Raw genomic sequence first — 17,036 nt, 5'->3', positions numbered from 1 at the left:
ACAGGCATGAACCACCATGCCCGCCTTACTTTGAACTTTGACTAAGGAAAAAGCTTCCAGCCCTCAACAACTTTATACCATAAGCCAAGGAGTTCCTATACTTTGCTCAAGTGACAAAGCACTTTTTACATTTTTAGGTCATAAAGTACTAATTGCATATTTAATTATACTAACAAGGAGTAACTTTAATAATAGAGAATATTAGGTGTATACAATATGGTATCACAATCCTGAGCACAATAACTTTTTAGAAACAACTTGTTGATCCATGTTTTGTATAGCCATTTTGTGAAAGAAAGGCTCTTTAAAAAAAGAAAAATAAAGAGATGGGGGATCTTGCTGTGTTGCCCAGGCTGGCCTCAAGCAGTCCTCCTGCCTCAGCCTCCTGACCAGCTGGGACTAGAGGTATGTGCCACTGTACCCGACTAGAAAAGCATTTTGATGAGCCAAAATAACAAATCCATTAGGCTTTTGCTCTTTATTTACCCCAACTATGTGTCTAACAGCTATCCCTTGGGATGGAGAGCATCAGGAATGCCTTGTATCCTATATTCTAGTCATTTTAATTCTGTCACATCAATGTATTCTGTTTTAGAATTAAGCATGAGTCATTGCTTCTGCTTACAATGTTTGCTATTTAATAATTTATTTTAACAGGGACCAGATATTTAAGGTAATACTTCAAGGTAAGGTACAAAATAAAAAGAGTGCTAAAATTTTTACCTAATAACAGTTTTTCTGTTAGCGATAGAACACTGCTTTGTAAGAAATCTGAGAACCACCACTACAGCTTAACTCACCAGAAGAAACTAATAACCATTCCACACATTTTTTTCTGTGAGAAGACAAAGCCAGGTACAAACTCCAGGTAAGAGGGTTTGAGAACTTGCAAGTTCCCACAGTGGTGGCAGCTTCTAGGTCAGACATTTGTAACAGGGACAGTGGTTTCTTTCACCAAATGTGGCTACTGATATCATACTGTTAAAACTTTTCCCATGTAAGTTCCTATGTACACAACTCCCCAAGCTTCACTTTGTCCCAGGTTTTACCTCACTCAAGGTGAATAAGAAGTTTTCTCTATAGAACTTTACTATTTCCACCGCAAACATCCACTAGAACCCTTTTAAAACTTCAAAGATGTTTATTTTAGAGACTTGAATAAAGCTTGGAAAAAAACAAAACAAAACAAAAACAAAACTAATGCTGTTTCCAAGAGTTGGAAAAATGGGAACAGCGAAGTTTCAAACTGAGTAAGGACCTAGCTTAGTCTCCTAGACATGAGCACAAAACCCCAGTGACACACAGGATTCAGCAACATACCCGCTGGAGCGAGGCCACAGGGTAATTCCGGCTCCCGTGCTTCCTCCTCCCCTTCTTGGTCTGACACACCATTCTCAACAGGTCCTGAGTTCTCCTTCACGCTCTCCTCTTCATTTCCATCAATCGATTCCAGCTTTACGGGAGTTCTCAAGGTGGGCTTTTTCTTCTTTTTGGGCTTTGGCTTAGGTTGAGAGAGCCGTTTTTTCTCTAATTCAATACTTTTTTTGCCTACAAGAATCACAATAAAGAAGGACAGACTAAAGTATACATTCTTGGTTAAAAGCACTCTAGGTGGTAAACTCCAATATCTCATTATTCTTTAATAGCATTTTAACCCATTCCCTTCCTTCCCAATGAACTTTTAGAGTTATATTATCATAATATTAACCAAACGCTTTTGAGATTTCATTAAATCATAAACATGATGCCCAACAACACCCAAATATTTTAGTGTGTGTCTTATGAACAAGGACATGCTCCAACATCACTACAGTACAACCACAGAAATCAAGAAATTAACATGACTCATTACTGCCATCTACTCCGTATACTCTAAGTTCTGCCAATTTTACCCAGATGTCTTTTTTTTTTTTTTTTTTTTGAGACAGAGTTTCACTCTTCTTGCCCGGGCTGGAGTGCAATGGCGTGATCTTGGCTCACCGCAACCTCTGCCTCTTGGGTTCAAGCGATTCTCCTGCCTCAGCCTCCTGAGTAGCTGGGATTACAGGCACGTGCCACCACGCCCAGCTAATTTTTGTATTTTTAGTAGAGACGGAGTTTCACCATGTTGGTCAGGCTGGTCTCAAACTCCCGACCTCAGGTGATCTGCCCACCTTGGCTTACCAAAGTGCTGGGATTACAGGTGTGAGCCACCACGCCCAGACTACCCAGATGTCTTTTATAGCAAAAGGAATCAATCGAGGATCACAGTACATTTGGTTGTCATGCCTTTCTGGTTCCCTTCAGCCTGGAACACTTAGTTGCTTGGTTTTCCTTTGACTTTCATAATTTGAAACTTCTGAAAATTACAGGACAGTTATTTTGTCCAATTTCCCTCAATTTAGGTCTGCCAGATGTTTTTCATGACTAGATCTAGGGTATGCATCTTTAGCTGGAATGCACATTAGTGCTGCTGTGTTCATCCAGGGCAATCTATGAGGTAGCAGCTAATTTTTATTTGTCCCATTTGGTTTACTCTGATCACTTGATTAAGGGGGTGTCTTACTTGCAAGTTACTCCCTAAAAGGGTACTTCCCCTGTTTAACTACTAGGTATTTGCATCTACTAGTTTTAGAATTCACTGATGTTTCTTGATTAAAAATTGTTACCATGATGACTGCCAAATGGTGAGTTTGTTTTTCCTTTGTTTTGAGACAGGCTCTTGCTCTGTTGTCTGGGCTGGAGTACAGTGGCAGAATCTCAGTTTACGGCAGCCTTGACCTTTCAGGCTCAATCAATCCTCCTGCCTCAGCCTCTTGAATAGCTGGGACTACAGGTGTGCAACACCATGCCTGGGTAATTTTTGAACTTTTTTTTTGTAGAGGCAGGGTTTTGTCATGTTGGCCAGGCTGGTATTAAACTCCTGGGCTCAAGTGATCAGCTCACCTCCCAAAGTGCTGGGATTACAGACGTGAGCTACTGCGCCTGGCCCACAGGGTGAACTTCTAATTCCAGGACTTCACTCTACATCCTACCACAAGGAAGAGCTTGACATCCAGTTGGCATCCTACCACAAGGAAGAGCTTGTGCTTCTCCCCATTTATTTATTATATCAGTCTGGACTCAGGAATTCTTCCATTACTATTATATTTTCATTTTTAAGGTTTCTACATTTACATTTTAAGGTTTTTATCCTTTGCTTACTTTAAAATCATCTTTATTGAGGGGTAATATAATAAAATACACCCATTTTTTAATATGTTGATGAGTTGTGACAGATATATGTAGTCACATCACCCTACCACAATTACTTTTGTACCAATCTAATATTTTCATCAAGCCTCTTTGTGGTAAGATATACCCCCTGCTTGAGCCCTAGGCAATCACTAATTTGCTCTCACTGTGGTTTAGTTTTGCCTGTTGAAGAATTTCACATACACTGGGCGCAGTGGCTCACGCCTATAATCCCAGCACTTTGGGAGGCTGAGGTGGGCAGATCACTTGAGGTCAGGAGTTCAATCCCAGCTTGGCCAACATGTTGAATCCCTGTCTCTACTAAAAACACAAAAAATGAGCTGGGTGTGAGGCACGCACCTGTAGACACAGCTACTCAGGAGGCTGAGACAGGAGAATTGCTTGAACCTGGGGGGTGGAGGTTGTAGTGAGCCGAGAGTGCGCCATTGCACTTCAGCCTGGGTAACAGAGTTTCAAAAAAAAAAAAAAAAAAGAATTTCATATAAACAGAATCAGACAGTATGTAGTCTTTTGTGCCTAGCTGCTTCTGCTTGGTATAATGTTTTTCTAGATTCATCAATTTTGTTCTTTATCAGTTGTTACCTTCTTTTTATTGCAGAGTAGAAGCCTACTGTAGGAATATACCACAATTAATTCATTTATCTGATGATGGACATTTGGATTGTTACCAGTTTTTGGTAATCACAGATAAAGCTACTATGAGCATTCTTTTACAAGTCTTTATGTGGACATATCACTTCATTTCTTTGGGTTTAAATTTCTAGTTGCTTAATATATTCTTTCATTAAAAAAAAAAAATTATTTCACAGAGACAATGTCTCCCTATGTTGCTCAGGCTAGTCCTGAACTCCTGGACTCAAGCCATCCTCCTGCCTCGGCATCCCAAAGTCTTGGGATTACAGGAGTGAGCCACCATGCTTGGCCAATTTTTCCTATTTGCTTTTATTTTGTAATTTTTGGTAGAGATGGGATCTCGCTCTGTCACCAGGCTGGTCTCAAACTCCTGGCCTTAAGTGATCCTCTAGCCTTGGCTTCCCAAAGTGCTGGGAATATAGACATGAGCCACTGTGCCCAGCAGTTGCTTAATATATTTTGTCTAGCTTTCTAGTTGCTTATGGCAAGTCTGATACCAATTAATCTTTCTTAGCCAGAAATGGAATTTTCTTCTTTATTTTCAACAATTGTCCCAGATTAGGTCAGTGGGAGCCTCTTGAAGCTGTTTCTTTTGTCCTTTTGACATGTATCCTTAATTCTTTGAGTACTGCCTTCCTTTGTGGCATAAGCATATTCCAGGTTCAGTTTGTATTCTTCCTGTCCCAGCCCGGAAAGAGCCATTTATCCAAGAAACTACAGACACTTTTAGCGGAGAATGTCATTTGGAAACCAAGATCTGGGCTGGGCACGGTGGCTCATGCCTGTAATCCCAGCACTTTGGGAGGCTGGTGGGCAGATCACTTGAGGCCAGGAGTTTCAGCCTGGCCAACATGGCTAGACCCCATCTCTACTAGAAATACAAAAAAAATTAGTCAGGTGTAGTAGTGCACACCTTTAGTTCCAGCTACTAGGGAGGCTGAGGTGCGAGAATTGCTTTAACCCAAGAGATGGAGGCCGCAGTGAGCCAAGATCACGCCACTACATTCCAGTCTGGACAACACAGCGAGACTCTGTCTCAAAAAAGAAACCAAGATCTGAGTGCCAGGTATGCTCTTTCCTATTGTGGGCGGTGGTGTTCTCAAGCCCTTGTGGCTGCCTTCTTGCTTAGGCTCAGATACCTGCCATACTGACACTAATGCCCTACACGAATGTCTTCCTTGCTCAACCCTGATCAACTCAATTATTAAGAAAGGGAGAAAAAGAATTAAATAAGCTCTAGATTCTGACTGACCTTGAGGAGGCCGGGAATGATCTTGCATGGAAGTGAGCCACTTGTGCACACAAAAGTCATCTGCCCCTGAATAGATGCAGTCTGGATCCAAAGGAGACCACGTCACACAAAGCAGTCGACCTCGATGTCCTCGGAAATTGCACAAGGGCTCTTCCCGGAGAGCATCCCACACCTAAACCCAAAAGTACATGGCCGAATAGACATTTTCTGGTTATTCTATTGTTTGGGGGGTATGTTTTCTAACTAAAACAAACAAACAAACAAAAAACAATCTGCAGCCTCTTATTTCCTCACATGATTTGGAGTTTTCTCTTAGAAGTTCAATTTCAGAAGAGTACTATTTCCTGTGAGCGACTTCTGTGCTCGGAGATGTATAGACATTCCTATGGGGATGATTTTGAATGAGCTTCTACTGATGTCCTATGGATTCCACTGTCTCGAACCAAAACTGTATGTTAACTTTTAGGCTTGAGATTTTGGTATCATGAAGAAAATAGCCCACATCTAGTACAGAAATTAGAGTTCTAATTTCTCATAGATGATTCTTTTGTCTCCAATTCCTTGAGTAACTGGCCAACTTCCTTTCTATTTCTGAATTATCCTCAGTTTCACAGAAGGCAGCCCTTTGCAGCTCCTAGCTTTGTGCAGATAGCTCAATTACAACTCAACACTGAGAGAGAGAGACATCACAGGTGTTAGGTCCCCAGCTCCTAGTTCTGATATCCAGAAGTCCTCCCTCATAGATCTGGCCTGGCATTTCATCTTTATTTATTTAGAACTTGGACATTTTTGACAATTTATTATTAAAAATTGTTTTGTGATTTTTAGCCAACATTTCAGTGTCTGAAGAGAAGAGAGTACTTTGCATACATATTAGTCCACCATACTGACAGTGAGTCAGAATGAAATCTGTAAAAATGTTAAGAGTTAGCTAATTCTTATCAATACTTTCCCCTTCATCTAAGTAAAAAAACTCCAGTCTTAGCCTGCTGAAGGCCCAGCTATGTGGAATGAAAGAAACTAAAATGCCTCCAAAGCCAGAAAATCTCCTTCTGTAGATGATAATGGGGGAGGGAAAACCTGTTCACAACCAGGGGAAAAGAAGAAAGAATTTGTTAGAGCACACAGTGAAGGACCCACAGGGACAAGGACACAATAGTACCTGGGCTGTACCATCATAGGAAGCAGATACCAGCCTTCCATCATGATGTGGGCTCCACGCCACACTGGTAATCTTGGCCGTATGCCCTGAGAGGGTGCGGTAGGGCTCTGTAATGGTCACTGGAGACTCAGGGCTGCTCTCTAAAAGGCAGGGGAAAGACATCACTGCTGCTACTAATAATAACAAAAAAACAAAATAAAAAGTACATCCAGGAAGGCATTCACATGGCAAGAATCAAGATTTTGCCATACATTTCCCAGGTGATTTTTTTTTGAGATGGAGTTTCACTCTTGTTGCTCAGGCTGGAGTGCAATGGCGCAATCTTGGCTCACTGCAACTTCCGCCTCCCGGGTTCAAGCAATTCTCCTGCCTCAGCCTCCCAAGTCTAGGTGATTTTTAGCAGGCAACATTGTTAGTTATTAAAAGTGTGGGCACATCCACAGTGCTTAGCATATAGATTACCATCAGAAGTGTTAGGTCTCATTATCACTTATAGGATATTCTAGCTAAAATGTGTAATTTGAATACAGTCATGAGAAAATACCAGACAAATGCAAAATGAGAAAGCATCTACAAAACGAGTGCCCTATCTTCCTCAAAAATGTCACGTAAGATTTTAAAATGTCTGGCTTGGCCAGGTGTGTTGGCTTACGCCTATAATCCCAGCACTTTGGGAGGCTAAGGTGGGCAAATTGCTTGAGTTCAGGAGTTCAAGACCAGCCTGCAGAAACCCTGACTCTACTAAAATACAAAAATTAACCGGCTGTGTTGGTGCGCACCTATAGTCCCAGCTACGTGGGAGGCTGAGATGGGTGGACTGCTTGAGCCTGGGAGGCTGAAGTTGCAGTGAGCTGAGATCATGCCACTGAACTCCAGCCTGGGTGTCAGAGTGAGACTGTCTCCAAAAAAAAAAAAAAAAAAAAAAAAGAAAAAAAAGGAAAAACACAAAAACCAAAAACCAACCTAGCCAGGCATTGAGGTATGCACCTGTAGTACCAGCTACTCAGGAGGCTGAGGTGGGAGGATGGTTTGAGCCCAGGAGTTGGAGGCTGTTGTGAGCTATAACTGCACCACTACACTCCAGCCTGAACAACACAATGACACCCAGTTTCTAAAAAATAAATACATACTTTTTATTTTATTTATTTTTTTGAGACGGAGTTTCACTCTTGTCTCCCAGACTGGAGTGCAATGGTGTGATCTTGGTTCACTGCAACCTCCGCCTCCCAGGTTCAAGCCATTCTCCTGCCTCAGCCTCCTGAGTAGCTGGGATTACAGGCACATGCCACCACGCTCAGCTAAGTTTTGTATTTTTAGTAGAGACGGGGTTTCACCATGTTGGCCAGGCTGGTCTTGAACTCCTCACTTCAGGTGATCCGTCCATCTTGGCCTCCCAAAGTGCTAGGATTATAGGCGTGAGCCACCACGCCTGGCCTAAATAATTTTTAAAAGGCTGAGAAATTATTATAGATGAAAGGAGACTAAAGAGATACGACAACAAAATGCAAATAGGTGAGCCTGTGTTGGAATGTGCGCTGCAGAAAAAAAGAACTACTATTAAGGACATTACTGGATCAGCTGACACAGCTAGGATATGGGTGGCTGATTAAATTATTTTATTTTTTTAAAAAGAGCTTAGGTCTTACTCTGTCTATGGCCAAGGGTGGAGTACAGTGACAGTCGTAGCTAACTGCAGCCTCCAACTCCTGGGCTGAAGGGATCCTCCCACCTCAGCCTGTGAGTAACTGGGCCTATAGGTACCCATCATGTCCAGCTAGTTTTTAAAACTTTTGTAGAGATGGGGTTTTGCTACATTGCTCAGGATGGTCCCGAACTCCTGGCCTCAAGTGATCATTCTGCCATGGCCTCCTAAAGTGTTTGGATTATAGGAATAAGCCACCATGCCTAGCCTAAACTATTTATTTAAACTGACAAATAATAGGTGTATATATTTTAAGGGAAAGATGAAACTCTTGTATATTAAGTTAAACTAACAAACTGGTAATGGGTAGGAAAAACTATATACACATACGCACACAGAATAAAGCCAATATGATAACACATCAAAAATTGTTGAATCTATTAATAGGAAAAAATATGAGATTTCTTTGTACAATTTTTGTGACTTTCCTCTAAGTCTAAATTATTTCAAAATAAGAAGGTAAAAATTAAATGAAATGGATTCTGCCAGTTTTCTTCCTTTCTCTATTATTTAGTAGATATGATACTAAGTAGATGATTTAGAATCCCAATAAGAATCATAAGGACCAGAACCAGCTTTCTAACCTAAGTTCATTAGTTATATACTGTCACTATTTATTACTAGGAAAATACATCTACATTTTAATACATTTTCCATATGGCTTTTAACTCAGCAGAGTCACTACTAGAACCAGAAATATTTTTTCTTGTTACACATAGGATTCTTAGAAAACCACTGAAGTAAATTCTAGAGAAATAAAAAATGTAACTATTTTCACTGTGGCTGAGAGCACATATTTTCTAGCACTCTGAAAACAGTTTAGTGTCAGATTATAATTTCTTCATATTAGGAAAAAAAGTAATCCCATTTCACTCATGTTTAAAAATGGCTCTTGTGACCACCTACTATGGTTTTCTCAGGCACCGAAGGGGCCTCAATGAAATTTAAGATTCCTTATGGAATAAATCATACCCATATGAAGATTAACTCATTATAGGCCAGGTGCGGTGGCTCACGCCTGTAGTCCCAGCACTTTGGGAGGCCAAGGCGGGCAGATCACCTGAGGTTGAAGTTTGAGACCAGCCTGACCAATGCGGCAAAACCCTGTCTCGACTAAAATACAAAAAATTAGCCAGGCATGGTGGCGCGTGCCTGTAGTCCCAGCTACTCGGGAGGTTGAGGCAGGAGAATCGCTTGGACCTGGGAGGTGGAGGTTGCAGTGAGCCGACATCGTCCCACTGCACTTCAGCCTGGTGACAGAGCAAGGCTCCGTCTCAAAAAAAAAAAAAAAAAAAAAGAAAAGAAAGTTAACTCATTAAGCATGGAATAGTACTTGCTAGAGCACATAAAGACACTGCAATCAGACACTCTAAAGTTGAAACTAGGCTCTATCATATATTAGCGATGATACTTGCTCGAATAAGTTAGTTAACCTTTCTGGGCCTCAGTTTAATCACTGGGAAAACGAGGATAACATTACCTATCACCCTCACAGGATTTTAAGAATCAGGTGTAATCAAACACGGGAATGAAGTATATGTCCTGTGTTTGTGTGTAACACTCAAAAACTGCTGGAGGAAGTATTAAATGGCATAATGTTTTTGGAGAGCTGCTTAACAATAACTATAAAAAACCATATTCTTTTATCTAGCAATTCCACTTCTAGAATTTTCTGTACAAAAATGATTCATTCATGTTCATGAAGATATATGTATAAGGCAGTTTATTGTACTAGTACTTAAATTGTAAAAAAAATAAATAAATAATTTGAAGGTCATTCAATTATGGAATGGATAAATTATGGTATGCCCATATAATGGAATGAACAGATAATTTTTTTTTTTAATTTTTATTTTTTATATAGGTGGGGTCTCACTACATTGCCCAGGCTGGTTTCAAACTCCTGGTCTCAAACTATCCTTCCAGTATGGCCTTCCAAAGTGCTAGGATTACAGGCATGAGCCACTGTGCTTGGCCGACAGATATTTGTTAATAACAGCAAAATAGATCCTTATGTACTGACATAAAAAGATGCCCATGATAAATATCGTAAATTCAGAGAAAAAAACCGCAAGCAGTATATATTATATATAGTAATTTCTTTTGAGCTAGGAACAAAGATTATTCTTTCACACAAGTACACAGGAGGGTAAACCTATTAATGTATACTAACGTATATACATATGTAGGCTATGACTTTATAAAATCTAGAGAAAATATGCAGCAAACTAGTAACATTGGTTATTAAACAAGATTTTATCATTTTTTTAACTTCATTTTTTTTTCTTTCTTTTTTGAGATAGGGTGTGCTCTGTTACTCAGGCTAAGGTGCAGTGGTACAAATATAGCTCACTGCAGCCTCAAACTCCTGGGATCAAATGATTCTCCCAGCTCAGCCTCCCAAGTAGCTGGGACTACAGGCGTGCACCTCTAACCCGGCAAATTTGTTTTTTATTTTTAATTTTCTGTAGAGACGGAGCCTCACTGTTTAATAGGCTGGTCTCAAAATCCTGGCCACATGTAATCTCGCTGTGGCCTCCCAAAAGTGCTGGGATTACAGGTGTGAGCAACTGTGCCTGGCCAACTTCAGCTTCTGTTACCATTTTTATCATGTTTGAAAGAATTTTAAAATAAGATGAATCTATTACTTTTGAAACAGAAAACGTAGTAAGAATAATATTTATTTTATTATAATGTCAAAAATAAACTAAAAAGTGACAAAGATTAGAATGGAAAGTAGCTGAACAAACGGTATCATCCCCAGTATGAAAGAAACCAGTTACCTATGATAGTCTTCAGGTTGTGCACATAAATGACTGCATTGTTGGAGCCAGAGGCCATCAGATAGCTCAGCTCTGGCTGGCTGCCATGCTCATGATGCCAGCTAATGGTATTCACAAGCTTGTGATGTTGTTGGATAGTACAGATCAGTTTCAGGTTGGGAACCTGAAATATTTCTATTGATCTGGAATAAGAAACACATCAAAACAAGAAAGATGGATGATCAAATTACAAGTTACAGTGCAAACAGTAGCTCCCTCATTCCATCAGTCAAGGAAAGATGAGGTAGAAAAGGATAACCCTTTCTATTACTGCAAAGATCATTTTCTCATAAAAAATCAAGTATAAAAAGTTATTCTCCAAAAAGTACATTCAGCTTTTAAAAATTCTAGCAATATCCTAACAATTCTTTTCTTAAAAAAATTAATTTTTGGCTGGGCGTGGTGGCTCACGACTGTAATCCCAGCACTTTGGGAGGCCGAGGTGGGCGGATCACGAAGTCAGGAGATCGAGACCATCTTGCCTAACACGGTGAAACCCCATCTCTACTAAAAATACAAAAAAATTAGCCAGGTGGGTGGTGGGCACCTGTAGTCCCAGTTACTTGGGAGGTTGAGGCAGGAGAATGGTGTGAACCCAGGAAGCAGAGCTTGCAGCAAGCCGAGATTGTGCCACTGCACTCCAGCCTGGGTGACAGAGCGAGACTCCCTCTCAAAAAAAAAAAAATTAATAAAAAAAAAAAATTAACTTTCCACACTACCTCAGTGTAACAATCTCCTAGCATTCTAACGATGCTTGATAAAATTGTGTTCATCAGGCCTTCACGACAAATGATGATAGGGAGAAGCTAAAAGAATGAACAGATCAATGGCTGAATTAGGACTGTGTTACTATGATTAACATTGGTCAGGACATAGACCTGAAAAGCATTTCTGACTAGGCTTACTTTAAACAAATGGAGTGAGATTTCGGCAGTTCAACATAGGAGGTGACCGTTTTGTGAGGCACAAGACAGCCAAAATACAGTGTAGTCAAATACTCTCAATGGACTGAAAATATCTAAATAATTCTGTAGTTCTCAAAGACACAGGGCACTCCCAGATCAGCAGAGGGTATCAAGAATAAATCAAAATACCAAATACAACTGGGCCTCCCCAGCGAACGTTACAGACGGCATTCGTCAGCTTGTGATCAAATATATGTGCAATCGCAAATTTTTGTATCTTAAAGAAGCAAATACATACCCATCTTCATTGCCAAGAGCCATGATTTTGCCACCTGCTTTCCAACTTATCTCTGTGTGTACAGGCAATTTGTACTAGAAAGCAGAACAAACCAATCTTGACTATAAACATATCTCACAAATCAACAATGACAGCATGAGAAAAAAAAAAAAACCCTAGAGTTTAAAAACATTTTAATTATACAACAGCTATTCTTATAAATAATCTACATAATTAGTCAAAGGATTACTAAGAACACGCATTCTAATTCTCATTTTCTAACTGGGTCAAACAAAACAAAACAAAACAAACAAAACAAAACAAAACAAAACAAAACAAAAACCCCCAAGGCCAATAAGTACTAAATGTTTACAATGCTTAACCTTGTGAAATATATACTTAATTAAACTGATCTGTGCCCATCAGCTTTGACAACATGGGGACCATGGGTCCTTAAAGAAAGCTATATAGACTCTCCTTGTTTTCTATCCCTTCAAAGCTTCTTTCCCTGAATCATTTCCCTCACATATCTATATGCTGGTGTTCCCCAAGGCTGCCTGGGCCGCCTTCTCTTGTTAATTGTCTCTCTAGCCCACTCATACATGCCCACAGCTTCTTCATCTATCATTACTGTGAAGGGATTCCAAGTTTCTATTTCCAGTTCAGACTCCTAGTATGAACTTCTGATCCACCAATTCAAGGGTTAATAAACTAAGAGTCTTAGGAACAGGAATTTTGTCTCTTTTATTCATTGCTGAATGTTAACGTTTAGATAAAATTAAAGACAATGAGAGAATATAATAGACAATTCAATTTATAACGAAATGTTAGCTTTATACTAGCCATAAAAGTAATGAGCAACAATATAAAAATGCTCACTGGGGCTGGGCATGGTAGCTCATGCCTATAATGCCCGCACTTTGGGAGGCCAAGGTGGGTGGATCACTTGAGGCCAGGAGTCCGAGACCAGAGCCTGGTCAACATGGTGAAACCCTGTCTCTACTAAAGACACGAAAATTAGCCAGGCTTGGCATGTGCTTGTAATCCCAACTACTCAGGTGGCTAAGACATGAGAATCACGTAAATCCAGGAGGTGGAGGCTGCAGTGAGCCAAGATCGCACCACCGCACTCCAGCCTGGGTGACAGAACGAGGCTCTGTCTCAAAAAATAAATAAGTAAATAAAAATACTCATTTGAAAAGGGGTAAGGAGGCCAAGGCAGGTGGATCACTTGAGCTCAGAAGTTCAAAACCAGCCTGGCCAACTTGGTGTAACCCCATCTCTACTTAAAAATACAAAAATTAGCTGGGCATGGTGGCCTATGCCTGCAGTCCCAGATACTTGGGAGGCTGAGGCAGGAGAATCTCATGAACCTAGGAGACCGGAGGTTGCAGTGAGCCGAGATCATGCCACTGTACTCCAGCCTAAGCGACAGAGCGAGACTCTGTCTCAAAAAACAAAAAAAAAAAAAAAAAAGAAAAGAAAGGGTAAGGAAATGTCAACATTTAAGGTCCAACTTCAAAAGACAGTTCTGGCACATATTGACAGAATGATAACGCAAATGTAATTAAACGTGGGAATCTGGGTAAAGGATATAAGCACATTATTGTATTATTTTCGTAGCTTTGTGTAAATCTAAAATCATTTTACCGGCCGGGCGCGGAGGCTCAAGCCTGTAATCCCAGCACTTTGGGAGGCCGAGACGGGCGGATCACGAAGTCAGGAGATCGAGACCATCCTGGCTAACACGGTGAAACCCCGTCTCTACTAAAAATACAAAAAACTAGCCGGGCGACCTGGCGGGCGCCTGTAGTCCCAGCTACTTGGGAGGCTGAGGCAGGAGAATGGCGTAAACCCGGGAGGCGGAGCTTGCAGTGAGCTGAGATCCGGCCACTGCACTCCAGCCTGGGCGACAGAGCGAGACTCCGTTTCAAAAAAAAAAAAAAAAATCATTTTACCAGAAAATTAAAAACAAAATGACAATTTTGTCTTGAGTAAAACACTACGCAGTTGCATTTGGACACTATATTGTTATTTTTACCACGGCATCACTTTGGTGAAAGTGGTTGGCCTGAAAAGTATGCTTTATACCTAACACCTGAAAGTTTATAACAAATCATCATTGCAAGTGAGACAAACCTTGTTTCCGTAGTTCTTTTTTTTTTTTGCCTCATACTCACTGTCTGAGAGGTACTTCTTTGTTTTATTCAAGGATAAAGACTCCTAAGATACATAACTCACGCACAGCCTTATAAGAATATTTAAGAAATCTGACTCAGTATGATGATGGTAATCTCCAATATCATTTATTCTGCAGGATGGGAAACCCAGAGGGATCTGTGATGTAGAAAGAAAAGACTTTAGGACCACAAGAACTCACTTTGATTGAATTGGTGTCCCTGATCAGTTTGTTGATGTCAAAGGCTTCTCCACTAAGCTTCCAGGGGTTATGCTGTAAGACAATCCCTTCTCCTCCACAGCTGTATAAAGCAAGGGAAGGTCTGTCTCCTTCTCCTGTATGAAATAAGAAAAGAAACTTATCAGTTTTGTACTTCACCAGCTTAACTATTTGTTGCTATAGTGTGACCATATCATACTATATAGTTGTTTTAAAAGAACTATATATTTGAAACATTCTAATACACTGGAATAAAATCACTGTTCTTTCCATCTGAACACAGTTGTTGGGAGCAGAAGTAAAAAAAACTATACTACTATAATTCTAGGTTAATTTATGTGATGCAACATATCTGCTTTAAACATTCTTCTGGTATTCATAATAATAGGGGTCCAAAAGCTGGGATCAGAAAACAAACATGTATGTTCTCAAAGCAAGGCTTCTGAGAATTTGCTTTTTCTTCCAGAAATGAGTACTCTTTGGGAATTATATAGCACAGTAGGACTTTCTATGTCTTATAACAATGAGATGTCATCCAAGTAGTGATTTCCTTAGTATCACAGCAATCCTCTTGTTAATTTTTAACAAGCAGTGATTCTGGTGGGTTTCTGTAAGTGCAAGTTTTACTTTTACCACCGGTAGATCACAAATCAAATATCCAGTAAACATTTGTTGAATAAATGAACTACAAATTCCAATGCTACTTGAGTTATGATAAATCTACTTATCCTCTCTATGTAATGCAATTCCTATAGAAATTTACAGATGTTTCATCATAGATGGTTAAGAAAAGTTTATCAGAGATTTTTGATGAATACATTCATTTAAAAAGCTAATAGAAAAGACTCATTACTTTAGGAATAAGAAATAGAAAGACAAGGGTTAGGGGCTAGAAGAGGGAAAGGAGCAGAATGCTGAATTAAAGGCAAGAGATCATTTCAGAAACTCTAAGTTTGCTTTTCCTGTGGGTGAAAACAGATATTATTCCATTAATATACTGAAGTATCATTCTAATTCTGATAAAATTAAAAAGTGACAGTAAGTTTTAGTGAAGAACATTAGACTGGGTATCAGGATCCAGCATGATACCTACACATACAATGAAAAAGTTCAGATCAAATAGAAGAAACAATGCTTTAGTGAGTTTGGGGAAGCTTATTATGGGTAAATGGTTTCTCCCAGGAATTGTGATTTATCATCTGCCACTACTGTCTTCATGAACCCCTGGGGACATAAGCAGCCCACATAAGCAGTCAGTGCACTAGACCATTTATGACTCTTTCCATCTTTAATATTTTAAGATTAAACTGAAGGAAGAATACTCTCATACTCGTTACGGAATTGCTCAGACACTTACCAAGTGACATGGGGGGTACTGGTGGCCCCCAGGCTAAAGTATATACAGTCTTCTTATGATATGTGCTAGAAATCTGTGGAGGCCTTCAGAGGAGCGGGGAGAGAGAACAAATGGAGATTTAAACAAAAAGGCATAGTGAAAAACAGACCATCTTTTTCTAAAAGGTCCCCATTATAAACGTAACTACTATTAATTGGAGAAAAATAATTCAACGATATCTTGCTCCAAATAGTTGATTTTAAAGTAGTTAATTATAATATTTACATTTAAATTATATTTAAATATCAAATAATGATATTTACTACCAAAACGATTAAGTCACAAACATATCTTACCCCCGCAAAAAATGTTACTCCTACCCATCTAGCCAGAACATATATTATCAACACCCAAATGTATTCACTTTACAGTCATATAAAAGATGACAAGTCATTTTAGACTTACTCTGTGCCATTAACATTTCTTAAACTGAGACAAGATTTCAAGGTACAGAGATTTTCAGTTTGTGATTGTCTTTTAAAGAAGGCATACTCCTAAGAGTATTTTCAAAGGTTGTTGTGGTAATAGTATGTGATGTGTCAGTAGAGAATGCTTAACTTTGTAGGAAAAAACCAGGCAGCACTGTTCTTTATCATAAATTATCATACATTCTTTGTATGATTTTAGAATTACAGAGCCTATGAATAATTACCAGCTGACTTACTTCCATTAATCTGACTAATTTATAGTAATCATGCTAGAGAATAAATCAAAATTTCTAAAAGAAGTTTATAATTTATAAACAGGTTAATTTATACTGTAGCGTATTTCTTTTCTTTTTTTGAGATGGAGTCTCGCTCTGTCTCCCAGGCTGGAGTGCAGTGGGACGATCTCTGCTCACTGCAAGCTCCGCCTCCCGGGTTCATGCCATTCTCCTGCCTCAGTCTCCGGAGTAGCTGGGACTACAGGCACCTGCCACCATGCCCGGCTAATTTTTTGTATTTTTAGTAGAAATGGGGTTTCACAGTGTTCGCCAGGATGGTCTCGATCTCCTGACCTCGTGATCCGCCTGCCTCGGCCTCCCAAAGTGCTGGGATTACAGGCGTGAACCAATGTGCCAGGCCTTAAAATAGTGTTTTATTTGAGAGTTAAAAAAGGAAAATAGTCAACTGCATGTAGGTTCTACATGAGTACTTGGAGAACTGCATATAAAAAGGACAGCTCTGGCCAGGCAGTGGCTGGGATTACAAGTGCTGGGATTACAGGCGTGAGCCACCGCGCCCGGCCCAATGTTCTTTATAATCTCCCCCACCCT

At 39.9% G+C, this 17,036-nt stretch overlaps 1 protein-coding gene across 3 annotated transcripts in view; it reads right to left on the bottom strand.

Moving 5' to 3' along the window:
* The window catches only part of GEMIN5 (gem nuclear organelle associated protein 5), a 50,773-nt gene that overhangs the window by 19,688 nt on the left and 14,049 nt on the right, over positions 1 to 17,036 (bottom strand). For all 3 annotated transcript variants that reach the window (XM_010360551.1, XM_030927711.1, XM_030927712.1), the window contains exons 10-16: positions 15,743 to 15,825; positions 14,368 to 14,501; positions 12,009 to 12,082; positions 10,767 to 10,948; positions 6,282 to 6,421; positions 5,120 to 5,291; positions 1,321 to 1,548 (exon numbers count right to left, since the gene is read on the bottom strand). In XM_010360551.1, coding sequence (XP_010358853.1) covers positions 1,321 to 1,548; positions 5,120 to 5,291; positions 6,282 to 6,421; positions 10,767 to 10,948; positions 12,009 to 12,082; positions 14,368 to 14,501; positions 15,743 to 15,825 — 1,013 coding nt within the window. The remainder of the gene's footprint in view (positions 1 to 1,320; positions 1,549 to 5,119; positions 5,292 to 6,281; positions 6,422 to 10,766; positions 10,949 to 12,008; positions 12,083 to 14,367; positions 14,502 to 15,742; positions 15,826 to 17,036) is intronic.

This window comes from Rhinopithecus roxellana, chromosome 3 (assembly GCF_007565055.1).
Source record: "Rhinopithecus roxellana isolate Shanxi Qingling chromosome 3, ASM756505v1, whole genome shotgun sequence".
NCBI classification, from domain to species: Eukaryota; Metazoa; Chordata; class Mammalia; order Primates; family Cercopithecidae; genus Rhinopithecus; species Rhinopithecus roxellana.
The sequence above is the reverse complement of the archived record's forward strand: the minus strand, read 5'-3'. Positions and strand labels throughout refer to the sequence as shown.